This window comes from Neltuma alba, unplaced genomic scaffold (genome assembly GCF_004799145.2).
Source record: "Neltuma alba isolate B1F8T4 unplaced genomic scaffold, ASM479914v2 tig00013478_pilon, whole genome shotgun sequence".
Taxonomy (NCBI): Eukaryota; Viridiplantae; Streptophyta; class Magnoliopsida; order Fabales; family Fabaceae; genus Neltuma; species Neltuma alba.
In genome coordinates, this window is record NW_021637711.1 from 84354 (window position 1) to 105584 (window position 21231).

The 21231-nt window shown below is 32.4% G+C and overlaps 2 protein-coding genes across 2 annotated transcripts; one reads left to right on the plus strand and one right to left on the minus strand.

The window, feature by feature from the left end:
* The first annotated feature begins 4890 nt into the window (after positions 1-4890).
* On the plus strand, positions 4891-11587 carry LOC114737666 (zinc finger CCCH domain-containing protein 34). The gene is made up of 7 exons (XM_028925623.1): positions 4891-5300; positions 5439-5581; positions 5864-5926; positions 6111-6230; positions 6344-6664; positions 6741-7058; positions 10305-11587. Exons 1-7 carry the CDS (start codon positions 5213-5215, stop codon positions 10704-10706), a joined length of 1455 nt encoding a protein of 484 aa, XP_028781456.1. The 5' UTR covers positions 4891-5212; the 3' UTR covers positions 10707-11587.
* Positions 11588-15225: 3638 nt separating this feature from the next.
* On the minus strand, positions 15226-16440 carry LOC114737682 (ethylene-responsive transcription factor ERF086-like). Its single transcript, XM_028925638.1, has one exon. The coding sequence runs from the start codon at positions 16380-16382 to the stop codon at positions 15456-15458; it is 927 nt and encodes a 308-aa protein (XP_028781471.1). The 5' UTR covers positions 16383-16440; the 3' UTR covers positions 15226-15455.
* Between the last annotated feature and the right edge of the window lie 4791 nt (positions 16441-21231).

Sequence of the window (21231 nt, forward strand, 5' to 3'; positions counted from 1 at the left end):
TAAACATCACTTTGTATCCTGGCTGTATACTTGCATCCATCCATACACACACACATGCATGTGTGTAAAATAATACTAGTACAATATAAAATATAAAATTTATCTCAAATTCACTATTCATGGTTTTTAAAATACTACAATCAATTCATAAAAGTATATTTTAAAATAATATACACACACATGACAAATCCATGGTGCAAAAAAAAAAAAATTCATTTATTAAACTTTATACAATACAAGAGCCCACCTAATTACAAATAATAACCAAACGCTAATCAAACAGGGGTCAATTTATTAAGTGCTAAATCGTGTGATGACTTAATTAATCCATGTATATTTATAGAAGGTTTGGTGGCATTGTGTTTTATTAATCTTTTTTGTATATGTAACATTTAAATCCATCCTTTTTTAATTTCCAAGAACTTCCAGAAATGTGACTCATTTATGATAATTTATTGAAATAATTTATACTTACAGCTCTAGCCATTCAGAGCTTGAATAAATAATGTTTTTCTTTGGGAATGGGAGAATAAATAAAGCTTTAGTTGTCCTCATGGCCTGGACAATATTTTAATACACGTAAGGTCAATGACCCAAAAATCCCTTTATTTTAATTATAGGTTAAACTATTCATTTGGTTTTTTATTTTTATATAAGATTTCAGTTTAGTCTTTTTACTTTAAAAAGTATCTATATTTTTAGTTTTTTAACCTAAAAATTATTAATCTTAAATGATAATTTTTTAAATAATTATTGTTGTTCTAAAAATTAACCCTAATATATTAGTATCTGAAAATGTTTTATTAACATTCAAAGTGTTAATATTATTATTTTTTGTTAATAATTTTAGAATTACATGACTAAAATTATACTTTTTAAAATTAAAAGATCAAAGTGAAACATTGTAAAATTAAATGAACAAGTGAATAATTTGGCTTAATTATATTACTTCCCCTTTTTAAAAATATTTAAAAGTCCAAAACTGACAAAAAAGTTAAATTTTTAAAAAAATTTAATTATTTAAAAATAGTAAATTCTTTATTTAATTTTAAACGCCCATCAAACCGTTTGTAGGAAAAAAAATTCATGCCACACTTTCTGAAAATTTATAATTTTAAAAGATATCATAAATGTAATTTTTTATTTTTTATTTTATCAAATCTAGTTCACGTGATTTGTTTTCCCACTTATATGTTCATGATTTTTCGTCTGAATTTATTGATACTATTTTTTGGTCCAGATTTATTTATGTTGTTGAAGAATTTGAACATTTGACCTTTCAAAATCCCAAGTCTAATCTTCTATATGCTTTCAATGAACTTTTCATTTCACCTATTAACTTCAAGCCACAAAGTGGAAGCATTAACTAAAATTTCCAATATTATTCTCTGAAATTAATTTTATATTTATTAAAAAAATACGTATACCATGCACCTAGAAAAAGGGAAATTAAAGTGATGAAAAGAAACCCACAATCTCCACTTCTTTAAATCATTGGGGGCATAAAGAAAGGCGTCACATCTTATTTAAGTCAAAAGGGCCAAATAAAAAAATACAATAAAACTAAAAAATATCTTTCTTTTTTTTTCCTTTTCTAGACATCTGTAATACAAAATTTCAAAATTTAGGAGAAACTCTTATAGAGAACATAAATGAGTGATTTTATTTTTAGATAATGTTAGCTTTTGTCTGACAAAAATGTAAATAAAATATTACAAAAATAATATTACCTCCGGTTTTTAATATAAAACCCTATTTGACTTTTATTTTGGTCCTAAATATAAAATCTCAATTAATTTTATTTCTCATCTTTATATTTTTTTTTCAAAGTAACCATTCTAACAATGATAGTTCTAATCAATACATTTGATTAACAAGGATATTTTAGGAAAGACAACACATATTTAGGACAAATAACTAACTCAACTTATTTTCTTAATTTTTTCAAATTAGTCAACTGGGTCTTATAATTAGGATCGGAAGTAGTATTATACAATATAACAGTCTAGCAGCGTAAATATAATAAAATATTCTACATCTCAAAAATTTTTAAGAATTTCAAGTATTATGATAATTACCTATTTTACCTCGCAGACAAAGAATGCACCCAGACAATTATGCATGTCTGCAACAATAATCTATTCAGCTTGCTAATTAATTATTAATTACCCATCATTAAAACCAATATTATGGTAAAAAATTAATATATCCAAGTTGCTGAGCACAATCATGCGACGGCAGTACACATATCTGCGCATTGGATTGCAGTGTTACAAATTTTTAATTACATGACTTAGAAGGATATATCATGTAGATATTTAAACAAATAGAAAGATCATGAATAATTAATAAATAATAATAGATAATATCAATATTGGTTGAGTGAGTAAAGCAAATTTTTTTTCTTTAAACAGTGTCAATGCTTTAAAAGCTTGTTCATGACAAGAAAAATTAAATTGAGAAAACTACTCTCAATCGAGCAAAATAATATCTAGATTTCATAGCTAATTACTGCTAGATATCAAGTAATTATATTTCTTTATCTGTCCAGCTGACTTTTCTATACTGAAATTTTGGTTAACATATAATTTGATTGGCAACACCACTCACCACACTTAGATGAAGTTTCGAGTTTAACTTGATGTCGACATATTTGTGTGCATGTATGTATTTGATTGTACAAAATTTAAAAAAAATTGACTTCATATTTATTATATAATTGTAATTATTTATAATATTAGTGTGTGTTTTTTTTTTTTGGTTTTTTGCCATCTATATCTATATGTGTGTGTGTACATTTGTTTGGACCTTTTCAGTGAGTGTATATGAGAAGGAGCTTTTTGGGGTGGAAAATATTCTTCTATCCAAAATTATTAAAGCATGATACAAATTGCAAAAAGGACTTTTTGATCACACACCTTTAACTAAAAGTGCATTTTCACAAATTCAAAATCAAACTGAATCTAAACGCAGAATGATATATTGTGTATATAGATCGCCAACTAATATACAAAGTAAAAAAGTTCACATATCCTTTTATCTTTTAGAGATAGGAAGTGGCTTATCTTTCTTTTGTTTTTTATATGTGTAAATGCCAATCCATATCAATCGCCCACTCCTCTGATTTTTTATTTTCACATTTAAATCACCAGCTTTTTTATATATACCAATTATACATTAATCTAGGATAATTAATTAACAGTAGTCAGGTGAACTATTTTGTTTTAATTGTACGATTAATTATTGATTGTTTGATTATAATAATAGCACAATTAGTACTTTACAATATTCAATGTAGAAAATTCATTAAAGACCCATTTTTATATAAAAGTTTGCTGAAAAACGTAAATCATAGTTATTGTCTAAAATTAAAGTTACCATGCTTCCATAATATTACGATACTTTTGGAAAAATTAATATCATGCTTTTAAAAATATGTATAATTTTAGTCATTTCATAGTCACATTCATAAAACTCAGCAATAATTTTATAAAGCCTTCTAAAAACTTTTAATCGGTATTTTTTTGTATATTTGAAAATGATAATATTTATAAACTTTATAAAATTGCCAATGATCTTACAATCTAATGACATTGAAGCTTGCTTGTACGTAGAACATTGTAAGCTTGGTTCCATCCACAACCTTGTTAGAACATGTTCGTCTAATTCACACATGTATATATATACTATTTCCTGTCTTTAATATAAAAGTTGGTTGAGTAATTTAACTAGATTAAGAAAATTAATTAAGTAAGTTATTTGTAATAAACCGGTGTTGTCTTTCTTAAAATACCTTTACTAATAAAATGTTTTAGCTAGAACTTCTATTATTATATGAACTACCTTAAAAAAGTTGGATAAATATGAGAGACAAAATGAATTGAATTTTTATATTTATGATCAAAATAAAAGTTAAACAAATTTTTATATTAAGAACCGGAGGTAGTATAGAGTTTTTTATCACAAGAATTTAAAGATAGAGATGCATGGATCTGATTTTATTATTTTAGCCGCTAGACGACCTGTTTGAATTGAGACTTATAACTGAAATGAAAGTTAGTTTACGGGGAAGGATCCCAAAATTTTAGTAACATAGTAAATTCCTGAGACCTTTTTACCACTTTTAAGGAAGATCCTCGTTTTATGCCACGTGGAGGCCAGAGCATCTATCTAATGCCTGCCCCCTTTTTTGCAGCTACCCTCAGCCGCACAGCCCTCAAACCTTAATTAATTAAATTAATCCCATCATCATTAGCTTTTCTGTTTTTAATTAACGTAATTCTCTAATAATACAGAAGGACAACTCTGTCATGTCCCATAATCAGCAGATTCTCCTGGGCACATGCTTAATTTCAAGGGCATTATAGTCTTTTCAAGTCTGCAAAATCTCACTTGCCTTTTGGTCACCCCATACTTATATTTCTTTTTGCAATTATTGGATATTTGTCCGTATCAATATTGTTGATCAATTCTAATTTTACGTTTTTTTTTTTAAGTTTTGGCCCGTATCAATACATTTTGATTTAAATATTATGGTGACCTCAAAAATAAAATACATTTTTTGGTGTGTTTTTCTTGTTTATAAAATTCAAACTTAGATCTAAAAATTTTCATTTTTATTCTACACGGCCGCTCTCAACTACGAGAGCATTGGTTGAACAGTGAATTTTATTAATATTTGTTTCATTACGTTTCAGGAGATTTATTATTATTATTATTATTATTATTATTATTTCTGGGGGTTCCTGCGGTGTTTGGCGCGTATATAAATAAACCAACAAACTCTAGGACCAATAAAAGAGGCTTCTCACCTTACACAAAAAAGAGGCGTCCCTCGAAGTAAAATCGTAGGAGGAAGAAAGATCAAAATCAAAAACAATTAAAAGGCTTCGAAACTGAAAGAGAGTGAGTGAGAGAAAATAGAGAGAGAGAGAGAGAGAAGTGACCAAACTAGAAACAGAGACGCAGTCTGTGTGTGCGTATCTGTGTGTGAAAGGGTGTGTGTGTGTGGGTGCGTGTGGGAGAGGAGGAGGGGGAGAGAGGGTCGAAACCCCAGATGCTCTAACCCATTTTTCTCTCTCTACTTTCTTGTTCTGAAACACGGCAATCTATCTGATCGAAGCCTCTCATTCTCAGTTCTACGTTCAGAAACTCTCAGGTTCCTGTGTAATTAGCTTCCTTTCTGGCTGGTCTTGTCCGCTTGGTCCGTACGATGGAGCGGTACGGCCGGACCAGTGAAGGGTCGCAGTCTGATCCGTCACCGGAATGGACCGGAACGGGAGGCGAAACAGGGCTCGAAGGTGGGTCTATCTGTTCCTGCATTCTGAATTTTGTCCTGTTTTTGGGGAAATTTTGGCTATTGCTTTTGCGATTTGTGGTTTTTTTGGCAGAATGCAGAGTGTCATTAACGGGGTTTGATCTCGATTTTGCAAATGCAGAGCCAGTGTGGCAATTGGAATTGGGTGGCGGTGAATCGTACCCGCAACGGCCCGATGAGGCTGATTGTATATACTATTTGAGGACTGGTTATTGTGGGTACGGCTCGCGATGTCGGTTCAATCATCCCCGAGACCGTGGCGCGGTAAATTTGTTGTCGTTAATTATTTGCGGGCTTTATTGAAGGGCTTTGTCTGGTTCCTAATGGCTGATATGACCATTCGCTTCTTTGAGTTCAATTTGGTTTGATCTTGTTTTTGGGCCCCGGGCCTATGTATTAGGTTTGAGCTTGCATTTGAGGGGTTGCCATCAAGTATTGTCAGGATATTGAATATTAACTAAATTGACTTATCGAATTCAATATGTTTGCATTTGATGTTCTGATCGAGTGTTTCTTAATTTGGAGACATATGTATGAGTTGATTAGGTTATTGGAGCTGCGAGGACTCTAGGGGAGTACCCAGAACGACTAGGCCAGCCTGTATGCCAGGTGCTTTATCTAATTCTGCTAACGACTTTGGGAGCATGCTTTGACATTCTAATTCCTTTTTGGTAATTGGTTCGACAGTCATGCATAGTTATGTCAAGGATGGAAGGAATTTTATGCAAAATTTTGCTTTTATTATAGAGTTGATGACTTTCCTATTGATTATGTGTTCTGATATAAACCGCAGTATTATATGAGGACAGGATCTTGCAAATTTGGCCCGTCCTGCAAGTATCATCATCCTAGGCAGGGAGGAGGCACTGGTAGCCCTGTGTCACTAAATTATTATGGATTTCCATTGCGACCGGTCTGTATTGCTTTACATTTACTGCATGAACTTATGTCTTTTCTTGAATGTTGGGATCACATTTTCTAATAATGGAGAGAGTTTGTTCCGAACTTGTTTTTTATAAATACCAGGGTGAGAAAGAGTGTTCCTATTATGTGAAAACGGGACAATGCAAGTTTGGTGCAACTTGTAAATTCCACCATCCGCAGCCTGATGGTATGCAAATTCCAGCACAAACACCAGTTCCTCCGGTTTCACCTCTACCTGTACCAGTACCTTCACCCTTGTATCCAACTGTACAGCCTCCATCCGGCCCTTCATCATCACAATATGGTGTAATGGTTGCAACTCCAAGGCCACCTCTGCTACCTGGCTCATTGGTCCATAGTCCCTATGGGCATGTGGTTTGGTCCCCAGCTGTAGTCCCTTTTCCAGGTTGGAGTCATTATCAGGTAGGCCAACTTTATTATTTGATTATTTATTCAAGTTGTTCATGCATTTGTTGAAGCTGTTGATCACTTGGTGCAGCCTCCTGCAAGCCCCTTGGTTCCCTCAAGTACTCCATCTAATGTTGGTTCGGCACAGCATTATGGGATAGCCCAGCTACCTTCACCAGCATCAACTTATACCGGACAGTATCAACCTTCAGGCTCCTCAATTGGTCCTTCAGGCAGTGGTCACAAGGAACACTCGTTTCCACAAAGACCTGGTCAGCCAGAATGTCAATATTATATGAGAACGGGGGAGTGTAGATTTGGCCCATCGTGTAGATATCACCATCCACCTGAATTAGTTGCTCCAAAAACAAATGTGGTCCTTAGTCCTGTGGGCCTTCCTTTGCGCCCGGTAATCATCAATTTCAGCTCTTCTGTACTGTCATTCATTCTAATGGATTATGAATGTTCCATTTGTTCGGCTAAAACTTTAGTGATAGCTAGTCATTGTTTGATGCTAACTCTGAGGTATTAAGAATTGCTTTATTCAGAATTTGAAGCTTTCTTGGCTGGTGTTCCATTTTATCTTTGATGGCACCAATCGAAACAAATTTTATCAGAGGGGCATTTTTATTTCTTGTCTTTTTCTACTAATTGTGCATTTGTTTGGTCTCATGACGTGAGTACTGTAAGTAAACACTTTCTCGCCAAATCTTTCTATGTGGATTTGTTCTCTGCCAGGATGTTGATTATTATGAACTATGAAATGTTGGAATTTGCAATGCTTCTCTGACTGATTTCTTTTCCACCAGGGAATATTGGACAGGAGATCCTTTCCGTTCCTCCCTCAGTTTCCTGTAAATTTGAATGATACCCTAAATTTCCTTTTGAAATTTTCTGCAGTTTTTTTTCCCACCTGCTCTTCTTTTCTCTTTATCTTTCTCCAACTCTACAGGACATTTAAAGAAAAATAGAGGATCCGATAGAGGGAGTATGAATGGGCCCTATAACTCCATATTTAGGGAAAAGGAGAGGATCTCCTCTTGGGAATATCTACATTTAATGCTTTGAAATTGTCAAGGCCAAGGATATTCATTAGTGATTAGTGCCTTTTTTTTTTTTGGTTGGGTGCTCAAAACAAATCCTGCACAATCTAGCTGGACTTGCCCCTACTGAAGAAGCTTCTTGTTTTAGGTTTTATTCTCATATGCTTATTATGTGGACCTTTCCCATATTTATAGAAATCTTATTCAAAGCATTGAAGATCTTTTCATTATCCCCTTATTCTTTATATGAAGTTTATTTCCTCTTTCAGTTGCTTGCGAGTATATTGGGATTCACTAACCCTTCTAAATTATGCTTGAGAACATTAGCTGGTCAGTACCGTGCCTATCTGCTTGAATAGTTGTTGCCCAATGCCCCATTATGGACGATGAATATCTCAAATTTGAGCTTATGAATGATTTCATATATTCTTGATATGGTATTGTGTTGTGAACTTGATCTGTCCCCACAACATTTTCATCTATGCGATGAATGTCATCCAAAGCATTGCTTCTGCATCAATGTCATGCATAAATCAATATGGCTTTTGTACAGTGTCATCGTTTAATCTATGTACTACGTTTCTTCCCAACATATTTGAAATTGTTGCTGGCTTCATTCGAATGGGATATTTTTTTTTTTCAAGAAAAACAAGCTTTGCATCACTTATAACATGCTATCATAGGTTCTAGTTGTTGTTTTGTGTAATTGCTTAATTATGGTAGTTTTCTCTTTGATCCTGATTGATACGCGAAATCCATATAACTTTTGGGTGATTGGACTGATGAACAAATGGTTCCTTGTTATGGAAATGATCTGAATATTCTTTTGCACATAAACAGTTATGGGGGCCAGTAAAATGCCTTAGACCTGACGTGCCTTACTTCTTAGCAAGTCTCTTATGCCCAGAAGTTTCTTTGAAAAATCAGTATAATCTATGTGGATGTTTGGAGTATCTAATGACTTGACACTGTTACGAAATTGAGATAATCTTGTCATTGTTTGTAATTGTCAAAGATGTCGATAAGAAGTATTACTTCATTTTTTGTATCTGTTTTTGGATAAGATGCCCATATTAACATCAGTGTGAGTCTTAAGAGTGGTCTTGAAAGGTTTTCCATGATGGTAGGGATAACCAGTGAGATTTTTTGAAAAAAAATCAGTGATAATTCAACCATTGTCTCATTACATTTTTCCTGACGTAGTCAAGAATCATATGAAGAAATATCTGTTGATATACAAATATGTGGATCAAGCTATTTTGTTTACCATGTAATTTTTACATTCTCAGTGCTTGAGTCTACAGTTTGGGGAAATTAAGCTCACGGATCCTGGAATGTGAAATTTACTTATTGACGATTATAATCGTATCAAGATATAGTAGTGTGAAGTCTAGTCGTGGATATTTTTTGCTTCTGGAGATTCATTTGGGTTAGGAATGGATGATGAAGATGAGTTCGAGAATTATCTCAGTCTATATGGGAAAAATGATAAATTAGCAATTATCTGAAGCAGAAAACATCTTTGAGCCTGATTCAAAGTTTATTGGTTAAAAGCCTACCTTTTTGTTGTGGAAGCTAAGATGCGAAAGTTTTTATGGACAAGGTCACAAAAGCAGTGTAATTTGTGGAATTTATTTTCTTTTTTTGCCCTTTTCAGACTGTACGAGTCTAAACTGATTTTATGTAACATTATAACAGTGATGTACTTTTGCATAGAGTTAACTTCCATATGTTATGTGCTTGAAAATCTCCATGAATTAAATTCTGATAATTTATGGATCCATTTTATGGCCTCAGCAACAGGGGGAAGAAAGGGAATAAAACAAAAAGGAATGATGAGATAGTCCGTGGTGAGGGGTTAAAGATAACTAACTATCAAATGATGAGAATTGTGTAGGTTAGCTGGGGGAGAGAATTGTTGGCATGAGATGGGTGCATGTATTATTAACCGATTAGTATAGGTCCATGGGAAGGAAAATATCAGTGCAATTTAAGAAAGACTGCCTCTTGAAAGCCAGAGACCTGCCCCCTGTTCTGTTCTTGCATTTTTTGCCTTTAGTTTTGATTTTCCTTCTAGCTTGAATCTAGTTTAAAGCAAGGAAGTATTATAACATTTCATACAATACGTATCACTTTGTTTACTTATTTCTTTCTGTGGGCATGTTTCATGCTTATTTTGCTATTTAGTTTCTCTATCATCATTCAGTGGTTTTCAAGTCCTTCTTCCTTAATGGTTTTCAATTTCCAAATAAGTAATTGATCATATATCTGAGTTGTATATTCTTGCATATGGTCTGCGACTTGATTTTCATATTATCTATGATGTGTGTTATCTGTAAAATGTGAAGCTTATGTGTGCATTTCATTTCCTTTTCCTTTTCCTTGTTTTATCCCTGGCTGCTGCTACTATAATATTATTTTTTTTTTTTTGTTTTTTTGGGAAACTTCTTTATCACCAAGTACTTTTGAAGTTTAAGGAGTTAATAGTGGTTAGTGATGCAAGAAATTCTTTGGGTTTAATTATCTCGGCAATATGGAATGCTTTGTAAGATTAGTTTGTTTGCCTCCCATTTTATTCGTTAAGAATCTGATGTTGGTCTTTAATTATTCAGGGCGCACCTCCTTGCACTCATTATGCACAGCGTGGGGTGTGTAAATTTGGCCCAGCATGCAAATTTGATCATCCTATTGGAGCACTGAGTTATAGTCCATCTGCTTCCTCCCTAGCTGATATGCCGGTTGCACCCTATCCTGTGGGCTCTTCAATTGGCACTCTTGCTCCTTCATCTTCATCATCAGAATTGCGGCCTGAACTCACCTCAGGATCTGGCAAGGAGTCTGCATCATCCAGAATATCTTCATCAATGAGCACATCAACGGCATCAGTTGGCTTGACCTTGTCATCTGTTGGATCCATTAATCAATCAACTGCTCAACAATCTGCTCAGAGTTCCAGTCCTTCAGCAATCCCCAATAGCAGCACAAGCAGCTCCGTCCTTCACACCTCTAGTTAAGCAATGTGAATGCATACCTCATTATAACTCCTTTTTATCTCAATTCTTCAACTGGACCAACATTATTTAAACAAGTCCTGAAATAGGTTTTCTTTTTGAGTTATTCCAGTTCCTCATTCAGTTCTAGGCACACGTCAGCGTCAATTATCTTTGTGTCACATAATCTTTTCACGGCCATCTCTTTGATCTTTTGAATAAAACCATGGCCAACCTGGAGATTTTAGCAACCCCATACAGCCACCTTTCTTCTGAATAACTTTTAAAAGAATCTGCAAGCCCATTATGCATGTCCATCCAAATCTCCAACTTTTTTGGAGTTTGTTGTACTTATTTATGCTCTGGTCTTTTTCAATATTAAGAAGATTCTGGCCCACAGTTTCATTGACCATGTGTTTACGTCTCTTCACCGAAGCCCTTCTCTCCTCCAAGTACCAATCCTTTTTGATTCTGGGAACAATTTTCCGATGTATTTGGAAGCTCCTATTCACTACTGTTCCCAACCTTTTGACTGGGGTTTACTGTGAAGAGAAGTAATCAGGAGACTAAAATGAGGCTTCACATTGCTTATCTTTCATATGAATTTTTAGATACACAAAATGTTGTGACAAGTGAAATGCTTGACTTGGTACTTAAATTTATTACAAAAATACATATATGAAGCAACATTTGAACCAAAACGTTGGAATGTGTAATAATTTTTTGTCTCCCCTTTCTCAGTCTACTTGATCAAATCTTTTGTGAGATCAGGTAATTTTCTGGTGGGAAATTTCTTCTTTCTTTTCTGCCCCTTGTGACTGGAATACTTGGATATGTTTATTGTAAGATGATCATATTTCAAAATAGACACCACATATGTTTCAGTTAAAACAGGCACAGCATAATGCGATGCGCCCTATAAATCAAGTACATGCCTTCTGAGGAAGGGGAGCCTATTTGAGTATTCCTGACAATTGGGAGGATAGCCACTTCTGTAGCTTTGTGTAGTGTTTGGATTTTGACTCTCAAGTTTGGTAGCTCCAGTGAATATTGGAAGAGTACTGTACTAGCAGTTATAAAATTGGTGTATGGCCAGAAGCGATCTGCATAACTTGTGCCTGGCAAGTTCTTAATAGTGTTGGTGACTAGGTAAAAACATCAAACTGTAGTGTGTAAAGAACTTGATTTGGGTAGGTACATGAGACGTTAACCAAATGGAACCAACACATTGTCTTTAAGTACAGAGGACTTGGTTTGCTTTTTGCATATAAATCTGCAATTTCTTCAATCTTAGGATTTGCTCTTGTTAACGTGCCAAATAAGGACTGATTCAGGACGATAAGATTGGGGAATCACTAAACCAAGACATTGGGATATTTAAGGGCAACTTAGTGCAGAGATGTGCTTATTTCTCTTGGTAGTACTAGCCCCCCCCCCAAAAAAAAACTGATTTCTTCATTGGAAAATGAGGATTAAGAAGCATGCCCATCTTCGTTGGTCTCCCAAAATAGAGTTAGGAATGCTAGCCCTTTAACCTAATGGGGACACGCACAATGCAATTTATTTGCAACTAAAAGGGTGTTTGGATAAAACCAAACTATAGTTTGGAGAATAGTTTCTGAAGAATAGATTTTGTGAAAAAGTGATTTTGAGAAGTGAGAGTGTTTGGATAGTTGTTATCAGAAGCACTTTTTATATATACAAATTACTAAAAAAAGGCATAAGTTAATATGATAATTACAAAAAAGATAGATTTTAGGAAAAATCCCAGATAAAGCCCTTCGAATATACATAATTCCATGTTGAGTCTCGGAATTATATAAATGACAGAAAGGGTCCATGACCCAATCTGTCATTTCTAGAATTAAGAGCAATTGACAATTTTGTCCTGATTAAGCAAAAGTAAGTAGTTATTCTCTAAACGAATCTAGGTAATGCTTATACTGTTCTAGTGATTATATAATTAGTTGTAGTTAATAACAATGCATCTTCTCATGGGGCATTCCTGACTACGAAAAAATGAATAGTTATTTTCTACACGAATCTAGGTAATGCCTAAATCCTTATAGTGATTTTTTAAATTATTGTAGTGAATGAAAACAAATGAAAGTAAAAGTGAGTAGTTATTCTCTAAACAAATTTAGGTAATGCTTATACTATTCTAGTGATTACATGATTAGTTGTAGTTAATAACAAGACACCTTCTTATGAGGCATTCCTGACTATAAAAAAATAAATAGTTATTCTCTACATGAATCTAGATAACACCTAAACCCTCATAGTAATTCTTTAAATTATTGTAGTGAATGAATACAAATGAGGACAAAATTGTCAATTGCTCTTAATTTTAGAAATGACAGATTGGGTCATTGACCCTTTCTGTCATTTAGACAATTCCAGGACCCAATCTGAAATTATGTATATTCAAATGGCTTTATCTGGAATTTTTCCTAGATTTTATGATATATTTTAATTTGAAGGAATAAAATTGTTAATAATATATTTTTATCAACATAATTAATAATACATAAGATAATATAATTAATAATTAATTAATATGTGTATATATATATTTATAAGATATAAGATTAAATATGTTTATAAAAAAATAATTAATGGGTGTTAAATTCATATTATTGTTGAGATATACTCTCAGGCTCTCCCTCGTATTGCGTCTGAAACAATGAGAAAGATATGAATAATTGGGAAGGGTATATCTGTCCAGGCTAAAAAAAAACAACAAGGCACATATCCCATAGGCTCTCACACTCTCCCTTTTTCCCCCCAAAAGCAGAAAATTTTTGTTTTTGCCAAAACCATGATTTTGTTTTTTTTTTTTTGGTGTTTGGGTGATTTTTCCCAAACCACGGTTTGGGTCATCACCCAAACACCCCCTAAGTGTAGTCAATCTTAATTCATCCTATTTTTTAATTTTTTTAAATTTGTTTGGATTAAGTGAATTGTGAAATAAAATATGTTTCAAATTAATGTTCTCTCATTCTTGAATTTACCTTTTTATTTTTCAGTAAATCAATTTGTCTATTTCTTTTGTTGATTTCGGGCCGTTTGGAACAGTTTATAAGTAGTTTATAAGCTGCTTTTTAAAAGTGATTTACAGAATATGAGATAAGTATATAAGAGAAGTTTTGTTTCAACTTACATGAATGTGCTTATAGGGGATTTCCACTACTCTGCCAAATGGGGTCTTCATGTTAGCTCTGTTACTTGTCCTTTATCAACTTGTGTGCTCTTTTTTGTCCTAAACTTGTTCCAAATCTGTAGTGTTAAGGTACAAGAAAAATATAAAAACAATGGCCAAGTAACCTATAACACTCATCCAATAGTAAAAAAATATTTTTTGCCTTCATTCTCTCCATTACCATCATAGATAATAAAAGAAAAACCAAACTTTTTATAACTCCCACTTGAAATTTCTTAAGACGTGTGACTACAAATGAATCAAACAAGGAGTTAAAATTAAAATTATAAAAAAAGTTCTCTCTTCTAAAATTAAACATTTCTTTTGCTGTTTACAAAAGTGAGCCTAATTGACAACGCTAGAACCCTACTTCTCAAGAATGTCAGTTTAAATTCAACTGTTCATATAAAAACCTTGTTACTAAATAATTTAATAGTATCTACGTAGTTGTTCTTTAAGCTATAAATTCAATTTAAAATTAGTTTGATCCTTGATGATTTTCTAAATTCTACTAACTCAACCATTTTTTTTAATAAAAAGCATTTTTCATCATGAATCATCAACATCAATATTCATACAATTCTTTATTCATAACTCATTAATATTTCAAACTCTAGCTAAAACTGGGTCCCGCAATCTAGGGGTCTTGTGAAAAGAAAAAGGGTGGAAAAGACAATGAACAAATGAATAAATAGAGAAATTGTGGTCAATAAGAAAGTTTGAAAGTACAGAGAGCGCAAGCAATCAATTAGAATTGGATGGACAACATATCTTTCTGCGAAGCTTTGCTTCTTGTTCCCAAAAAGTTGAGGCAAATGCCCCTAAAAGAAGGATTAAACCATTCCATCAATCTGTTTTCTAATTTATAATATTAGAAGTCATCACTTTCCCTTGATCAGATTTAAAAACGAAATAATTACCCCCCCAGGAAAAATTACACTTTCATTGCTTTCACACATATTTTTTTTTAGTTTTATTTTTTGTCTTTCTCATTTTTGTTTTCAATTATAGGGGCATGTATTAATTATTTGAGATCATAAACTTGAACTTTTGATCTCCCACTTATAGGGAAGTCTTTTAGGTCACTAAGTTATAAAATTATTGACTGTCTTTCTCATTTTAACAATGGCATTATTGTCTTCCATAGCTATTTTCTTTGATTTTATTATGGTTTTGTTGTAGCAAAAATTCTTGTGTTTTCCTGTTGCTTCCCTTGCATCTGTATTTATAGTAATTGAGGTTAAATTTTTGCCACGCAACCTCCTCTACCCCGCCACCCAAAAAAAACACAAACCCAAATTTGAAAGGACAAGGCAGATTTTTCCAGTCAAACTAAAAAGAACAGGCAGGGAAAGGGGTATGATTTTTCCTCCTTAAAATCTGAGTAAAGAACAAAAGAACTCGCCCCAAAAGCACGACAAAGGGATTATATAATTATATAATTAGAAGAAGAAAAGGCTGGCAGATGGACTCAAGTTACAAGAAACTTCCAAAAAAAAAAAAAAGGTACGAGTGCATGCAATGTAATGCTAGAGATCCAAAAAGCACGATGACACTTTGAAAACTTATCTAACTCAGAACATGGAGTATCCCATATCAACATCTCCAAAGGCATATGAAGAAGTTGAACCAGAACCATATTGATCAGTCATTAGTCCGTAGCTTGAACTGAATCCAGTACTCCCATTGAAGCACCCATCTTCTTCAACCCTCATTGGGTTGCTCTTGAACATAGCAGAAAGCTCACTGCAATCAGAATCCCATGACAGTCCCTGAGAGATTTCATCTGGGTATGAAGAAAAATCTGAACTTTCACAGGCCACTGTTGGTATATTGATGCCTTGTTGTTGAGATTGGCCCTTTTGCTCACTTGAAGCACTCTCATTACTCCTTCTGAGACAGTTATCAGGAACCACACATTCCAAGTATCCTGAGTTAGAATCACTGGGAAACAAGAAAGAGTTTTCAGTTTCAGGCATGTCGTTGTTCATCTGGGTAGGAAGATTAGGCTCAATCTGATGAAGGTGGGTGGAATGAGAAGGATTAGGATGATGCATATCAGATACTGCACTAGCACTACTCTGATAGGTTGGTAAAAGAGCTTGACCATCTAAAGGAGAAAGAAGAGTTTGAAAAGTAGTGTTAGTGTCAGAATATATAAAATTTGTTCTTGCTTGGCCTCCTTTCATGGACAGAGCAGCTCTGTCATAAGCCAGCGCAGCTTCTTGTGCAGTGTCAAAAGTTCCAAGCCAATGCCTTTCTTTAGTTGTGGGGTCCCTTATTTCTGCAGCGTATCTTCCCCAAGGTCTTCTTCTGACACCAAGAAACCTTCCCGGTTCTGATTGCTTCCTTCTGCCTCTTTTCTCACCAGCACAAGGAGATGTGTTTCTCTGAAGTAGAGACAGAACCATCTGGGTCTGGTTTGCTTCATAGCCCTTGAAGGATGGTGATGAAGAAGAAGAAGAAGAAGAGGAAGAATCTAGGGTTCTAGAGGTGGACATGGCTTCAAAACTGGGAAGGCAAAAGTGACAGGAGCTAGAAAGTATAGAACACACACAGAGACTTTGAAGAAGGTTCAGTGAAGTGAAGATGGTTAAGAATGAGAGAGCTTGTGAAGTCTTATAAAGACAGACTTTGAAGAGCCTTGACCAAAACTAACTTGGTTCTCAAGGAGATATAATATTTATTTTTTTAATTGATTTTCAAGTATTGTAGCAACGATTTCAACTTGATTATAAAACTCAGCTCATTTTTTAGCCAAAGCAGAAACTGGGTTGAGGAAGTGAAAAGATTGGATTATTGAGTCAAGCTTTAGAGATCTTTCTTTTTCTTGTTTCTATTAAATCCTTAGTTCTTCATCCCAGTTACTTAAGAAGTTACAGCCAAACAGTGAAAATAAAGATTCCTTTCACTTGTCAAGTACTTTAAATAGGGCTTTCTAACTGCACTTTTGCGTTTTTATTTCTTTGCTGCAGTCACTTTCTCCCTAGTTCCAATGACAATAGTCAATTGCAATTCCTATATCCAAATAACTAAAATTGTAAATGCAGCACAAATATTTTATCTTCACAACAACAAAATGTGCTCGGACAAGAATAGAAAGAAACTTTTTTTTTTTTTCGTTTTTCCCTGACAAATGATATTGTGAGAATTATTCAATATCACTTAAAGTTACCTATTCGTTTAGTTTAGTATATTTGGTAAAATCTTGTCCATGTATTTTGATTTGATGACTTTTATCAAATTGACTGATCCAATGTGCTAAGTGAAACAACAATAATGATACCAAATTCTTTCTGATTTACTGTATAGTGCAGTGAACTGCTTTAATTAGCCAGGTTATATTAAAAAAAAATGTAAGGAATGAGGCTATTTCAATAATGATACCAAGTTCTTAAACAATTCATGGGGTGGATTTATAATTAAAAACAAATAATGTAAGTTAAGAAAAATATTGAGTCATCAATAATATGAAACATGGTGAGGTAATTATGACATCAGGTTGGATGCAAGAAATTGAGATTAGTTAAGAGATTAAGAGAATTGAATATTCATGCATATCAGTTCACGTGTGAAGAGGCAAGGCTAAGCAATAAACTACCCAGAGAAATTGAGCTCGTAAACTCTGTTGGACTACACTTGGCAATGGCAAAATTATGAAAAAGACAGACACTTTCTCTTTAAAAAAATAAAAAATTCACCTGTACACTATCCTTATTCATCATCACCTATTAGTGCATTTCTTAATTCTTTATTTTTTTTGCCCGTGAAGTTGATCAAAAGCGAGCCATTAAACTTGAATCAGTATACAAATTAGGGCTAATATCATTTTTAATTTCTAAAAATTGATCTCCTCTTAGTTTTGGTTCTTGAAATTTAATCTCATTTTGGTCTGCCTAAAAGTTTTGTCATTGGAACAGTGTTTTTGGTCACTAAAATCTTAATCATTATTTTCAAAAACCAAAATAAAATCAAAGTTAAAAGACTATTGAGAAATCTATCATGAAATATTTACCATAACTTTATGATGCTGAAAATCAAACTGGTCAAAGCAGTGTGATACAAGGGTCAACGATCCAAGACTCTTGATTGGACCGATTAAGGGATTGATTCACTAATTCACTAGTCTTATCAGCCAATTAAACTGGGTTTTAATACAATGGTTTTACTCAACTCAACAACCATCATTTGTGTTTCTGAAACAACTTTCTAGATGAAGAAGGGGGCATATGATTGGATGATTGGCACGAGGGAAACTATAGAAATGGAAAACAACTGCAAGGTTTTGTCTGCATATTGGGAGAGAGAAGTCAGAAACATTTGAATTTGAAGGTTTTAATGAAAGTGATGAGAATGTCATTCTCTGGCTGTCTTTGTAATATGCAACATGTGAATATATGTTCGTCTTTTGTGCAAAACGAAATCAATCAATTAAGATCTCAAGCTCTTGTTTGCTTTGTGATTTTCAAAGGGAGTAGTTAAAATTATGTGTATAAACAAGGAAAAATAATAATTTTAGTTTTAGCGTTTTTTTAAAATCAATTTTTATTCACAATTAATTAGGGCGGTTGACCATGACATCGGCTCTTTTCTCTCTTATTTTTTTTAAAAGGATAAAACATACTACTATAAAATTCCTTTAAATTTTAGATGATCTTTCTAACGTTTCAAAATTTAAATTCGGTTTTTCTAAAGTTTTAATTTTTAAAATTAAATGCCATGACGTTACTTTTGTTGTTAAGTTATTACTAACTGAAATTGACAAGTTATCATGTGAGATTAATGAGAATTATAGGGCATGTGATATGGGCCACAAATTTTGGGTTAAAATAAAGATAAAAATGTGAGTAAAGAAAAGTATTAATTTACAGAGGCATGCCTTTGGGAAACTGTGTTTTAATGTTGAGTTGTGAAAATTAATTTTTTAGATTATTCTTCGTCTATCTGTTGTGAGGATGCTTTTTTTTTTTGGTGAAATGTGAGGATGCTATTTGTAACTCGTAAGAAATTTATTTTTTGAAACATATATTGTCAATATTTTCAATCAAAATGTAGTAATATTTGAATAACATAATTGGTAAAACTTTATCATAAATTGAAATTATTTTTCAATTATATTTTAAATATAAAAAATTCAATGAGGAAGAATATTAGGGTATTGATACAGACAATTACAAATTCAGAAGTATCAATTATTTTTTATTTACATTTGAAATATTTCTCTTGATCAGTAACTGAGATTCTTAGTTGTAATTGTTTGAATTATTTGCGACTTATTTTTTTAAAAATTTAATAGCCTACTTGTCATTAATTTAATAAAAATCTAAGATAATGATGGCTGAAAATCACTATGCAAAATTTTTTCTTTTACTCTAGACTAGATATGTTTTCCAATATCTTACTAAAATAGTTAGTAATTTTTTTTACTATATTAACATCAACATCAAACATTGACCTAAAACACAAAATTTCTAACAAGTGCCACAATTTACTAAATGCAAAAAATTTAACTAATTCAATTTTGAAACAAGCTCTTTGCAAATTGCCATTTTCATGTAGAGTTAGATGGATCCGGTATCTTGAAGTATTTTTTTTATGTGCATCCAATATCCTAAAATATTTAGTGGTACATCCAGCACCTTGAAATATTTTTTTAGGTGCGTCTGATACTGTGAAGTTTTTTTGTTACATTCAACACCTCAAAGTATTTTTTTTAGGTGCGTTTGGCACCTAAAAATATTTTTTAGTGCATCCAGTACTAAGACAAAAAAAAAATTCAGGATGTCAAATGTATCTAAAAAATACTTCGAGGTGTTAGATGCACCATAAGATACTTTAAGAAACTAAATGTACCTGAGAAAATATTTCATGGTGTTAGATATACCTCAATATTTTCAGGTATGGTGATTTGTACAAATTGTCTTTCATTAGTTAGGCGGCATTTAACTTTTGGAAAATTTCAGAAACTTGGGGCCACCAAGTCCAATCTCCAAAAGCTGGGAAAATTGCAAGGAATCCATTCCTCCAAATTTTATATAGTGAAATAGAAAAATTACTTTTTCTTTTTAATTCTGAAAAGCTATATCAATTTGAAAGAAACACTTGTATTAAAGAGAAAAAGGTATTATGTTAAAAACAAGCACTTGTCTAGATGAATAAAAGTAGAAAATCAACGAACAAATAATGACAAGTGTTTTTATTTTTTAAAAAATAAAAAGAAAAAAAATAATTATATCGTTTGTCTTCAAAGTCTTGAGCTACTTTCAAAAAAATAATTTGCATTGAATTTCAATTGCACGCTTTGACTTTATTAAGATTTTCCATTCGCAAGGGAAAAAAAAAAAGAACACTTTATATTAAGATTTTCAGATTTTTTAATTTGAAATTTGAAAATATGCCACCTGTAACCGTTTTAACAACATCATGGTGCCAAAAACATAAAATACTAGTAATATTTCTTTGTTTTCGACATTTAGTTTTTCAATTATAAATCATATATGATATTTAGCTTTTGAAATTTCGATTTTTAATTGAAAAATATGATGGTTGAAGGAACATGAAATATTATTATTTTCTTGGCATCATGAGGTAGTTAAAAATATTATAGATGAGCTAATTTAGTTCCATGTAAGCATTTTTCACTAAACTAACTGTGTTACAGTAAAAAAAAAAAACAATATTTTAAACCAAAAATAATAATAAAGTAACCTAATAAAGTTAAAAAAAATAAAAGAGACTTTATTATAAGATTAAAGCCATGTTTTGACTTGAAAATTTTAAACTTTTATTGTAGATGTTATGAAAAATTTATCTGTAACTTTAGAAAATTTGGGATTATTGCATTCGATGGTTAGGGTCTTTGGCTGTAAATTGCCCTTTAAAAAAAAATTTGGAGTCAAAAAGTCAATTGAAAGGAGGGTCGGACGTTAAGGGGTATGAACTAAACTTATGGTGGGACATATTTTCATTAATTCCCATCTCCATCGAGGAAAATGATATTATTTCTTTAGAAATATATTTTTACTCCAAAAATAACTTAATTAATTCAAAACAAAATGTGTATAAAGATATTAAACTACTTTTTATATAAATTGATTTAATGAGAATACTGAGGTAAAAATTTTTATATTCATTATACCAAGTTCTTCAACTATCTGTAGTTATGTATCATATTTTTTATGTGGGTTTGTAATTTAACAATAATATTTCAAAAAATTTATTTATAGAAAATTTTTTATTTCCAAAATTTGAATCTAAAAACCTTATTCAAAGAGTATCAAAGAATATTGATTCTTTTTTCCTTCAAACTTTGTATTATCTTTATAAAAACTATAACACAACACATTTGAT

Coding starts and splice junctions, on each gene's coding strand:
- LOC114737666 (XM_028925623.1), top strand. CDS start 5,213: ATGGAGCGGTACGGCCGGACCAGTGAAGGGTCGCAGTCTGATCCGTCA. Junction 5,927..6,110: donor TAGGCCAGCCTGTATGCCAG/GTGCTTTATCTA, acceptor TATAAACCGCAG/TATTATATGAGGACAGGATC. Junction 6,665..6,740: donor CAGGTTGGAGTCATTATCAG/GTAGGCCAACTT, acceptor CACTTGGTGCAG/CCTCCTGCAAGCCCCTTGGT.
- LOC114737682 (XM_028925638.1), bottom strand. CDS start 16,382: ATGTCCACCTCTAGAACCCTAGATTCTTCCTCTTCTTCTTCTTCTTCT.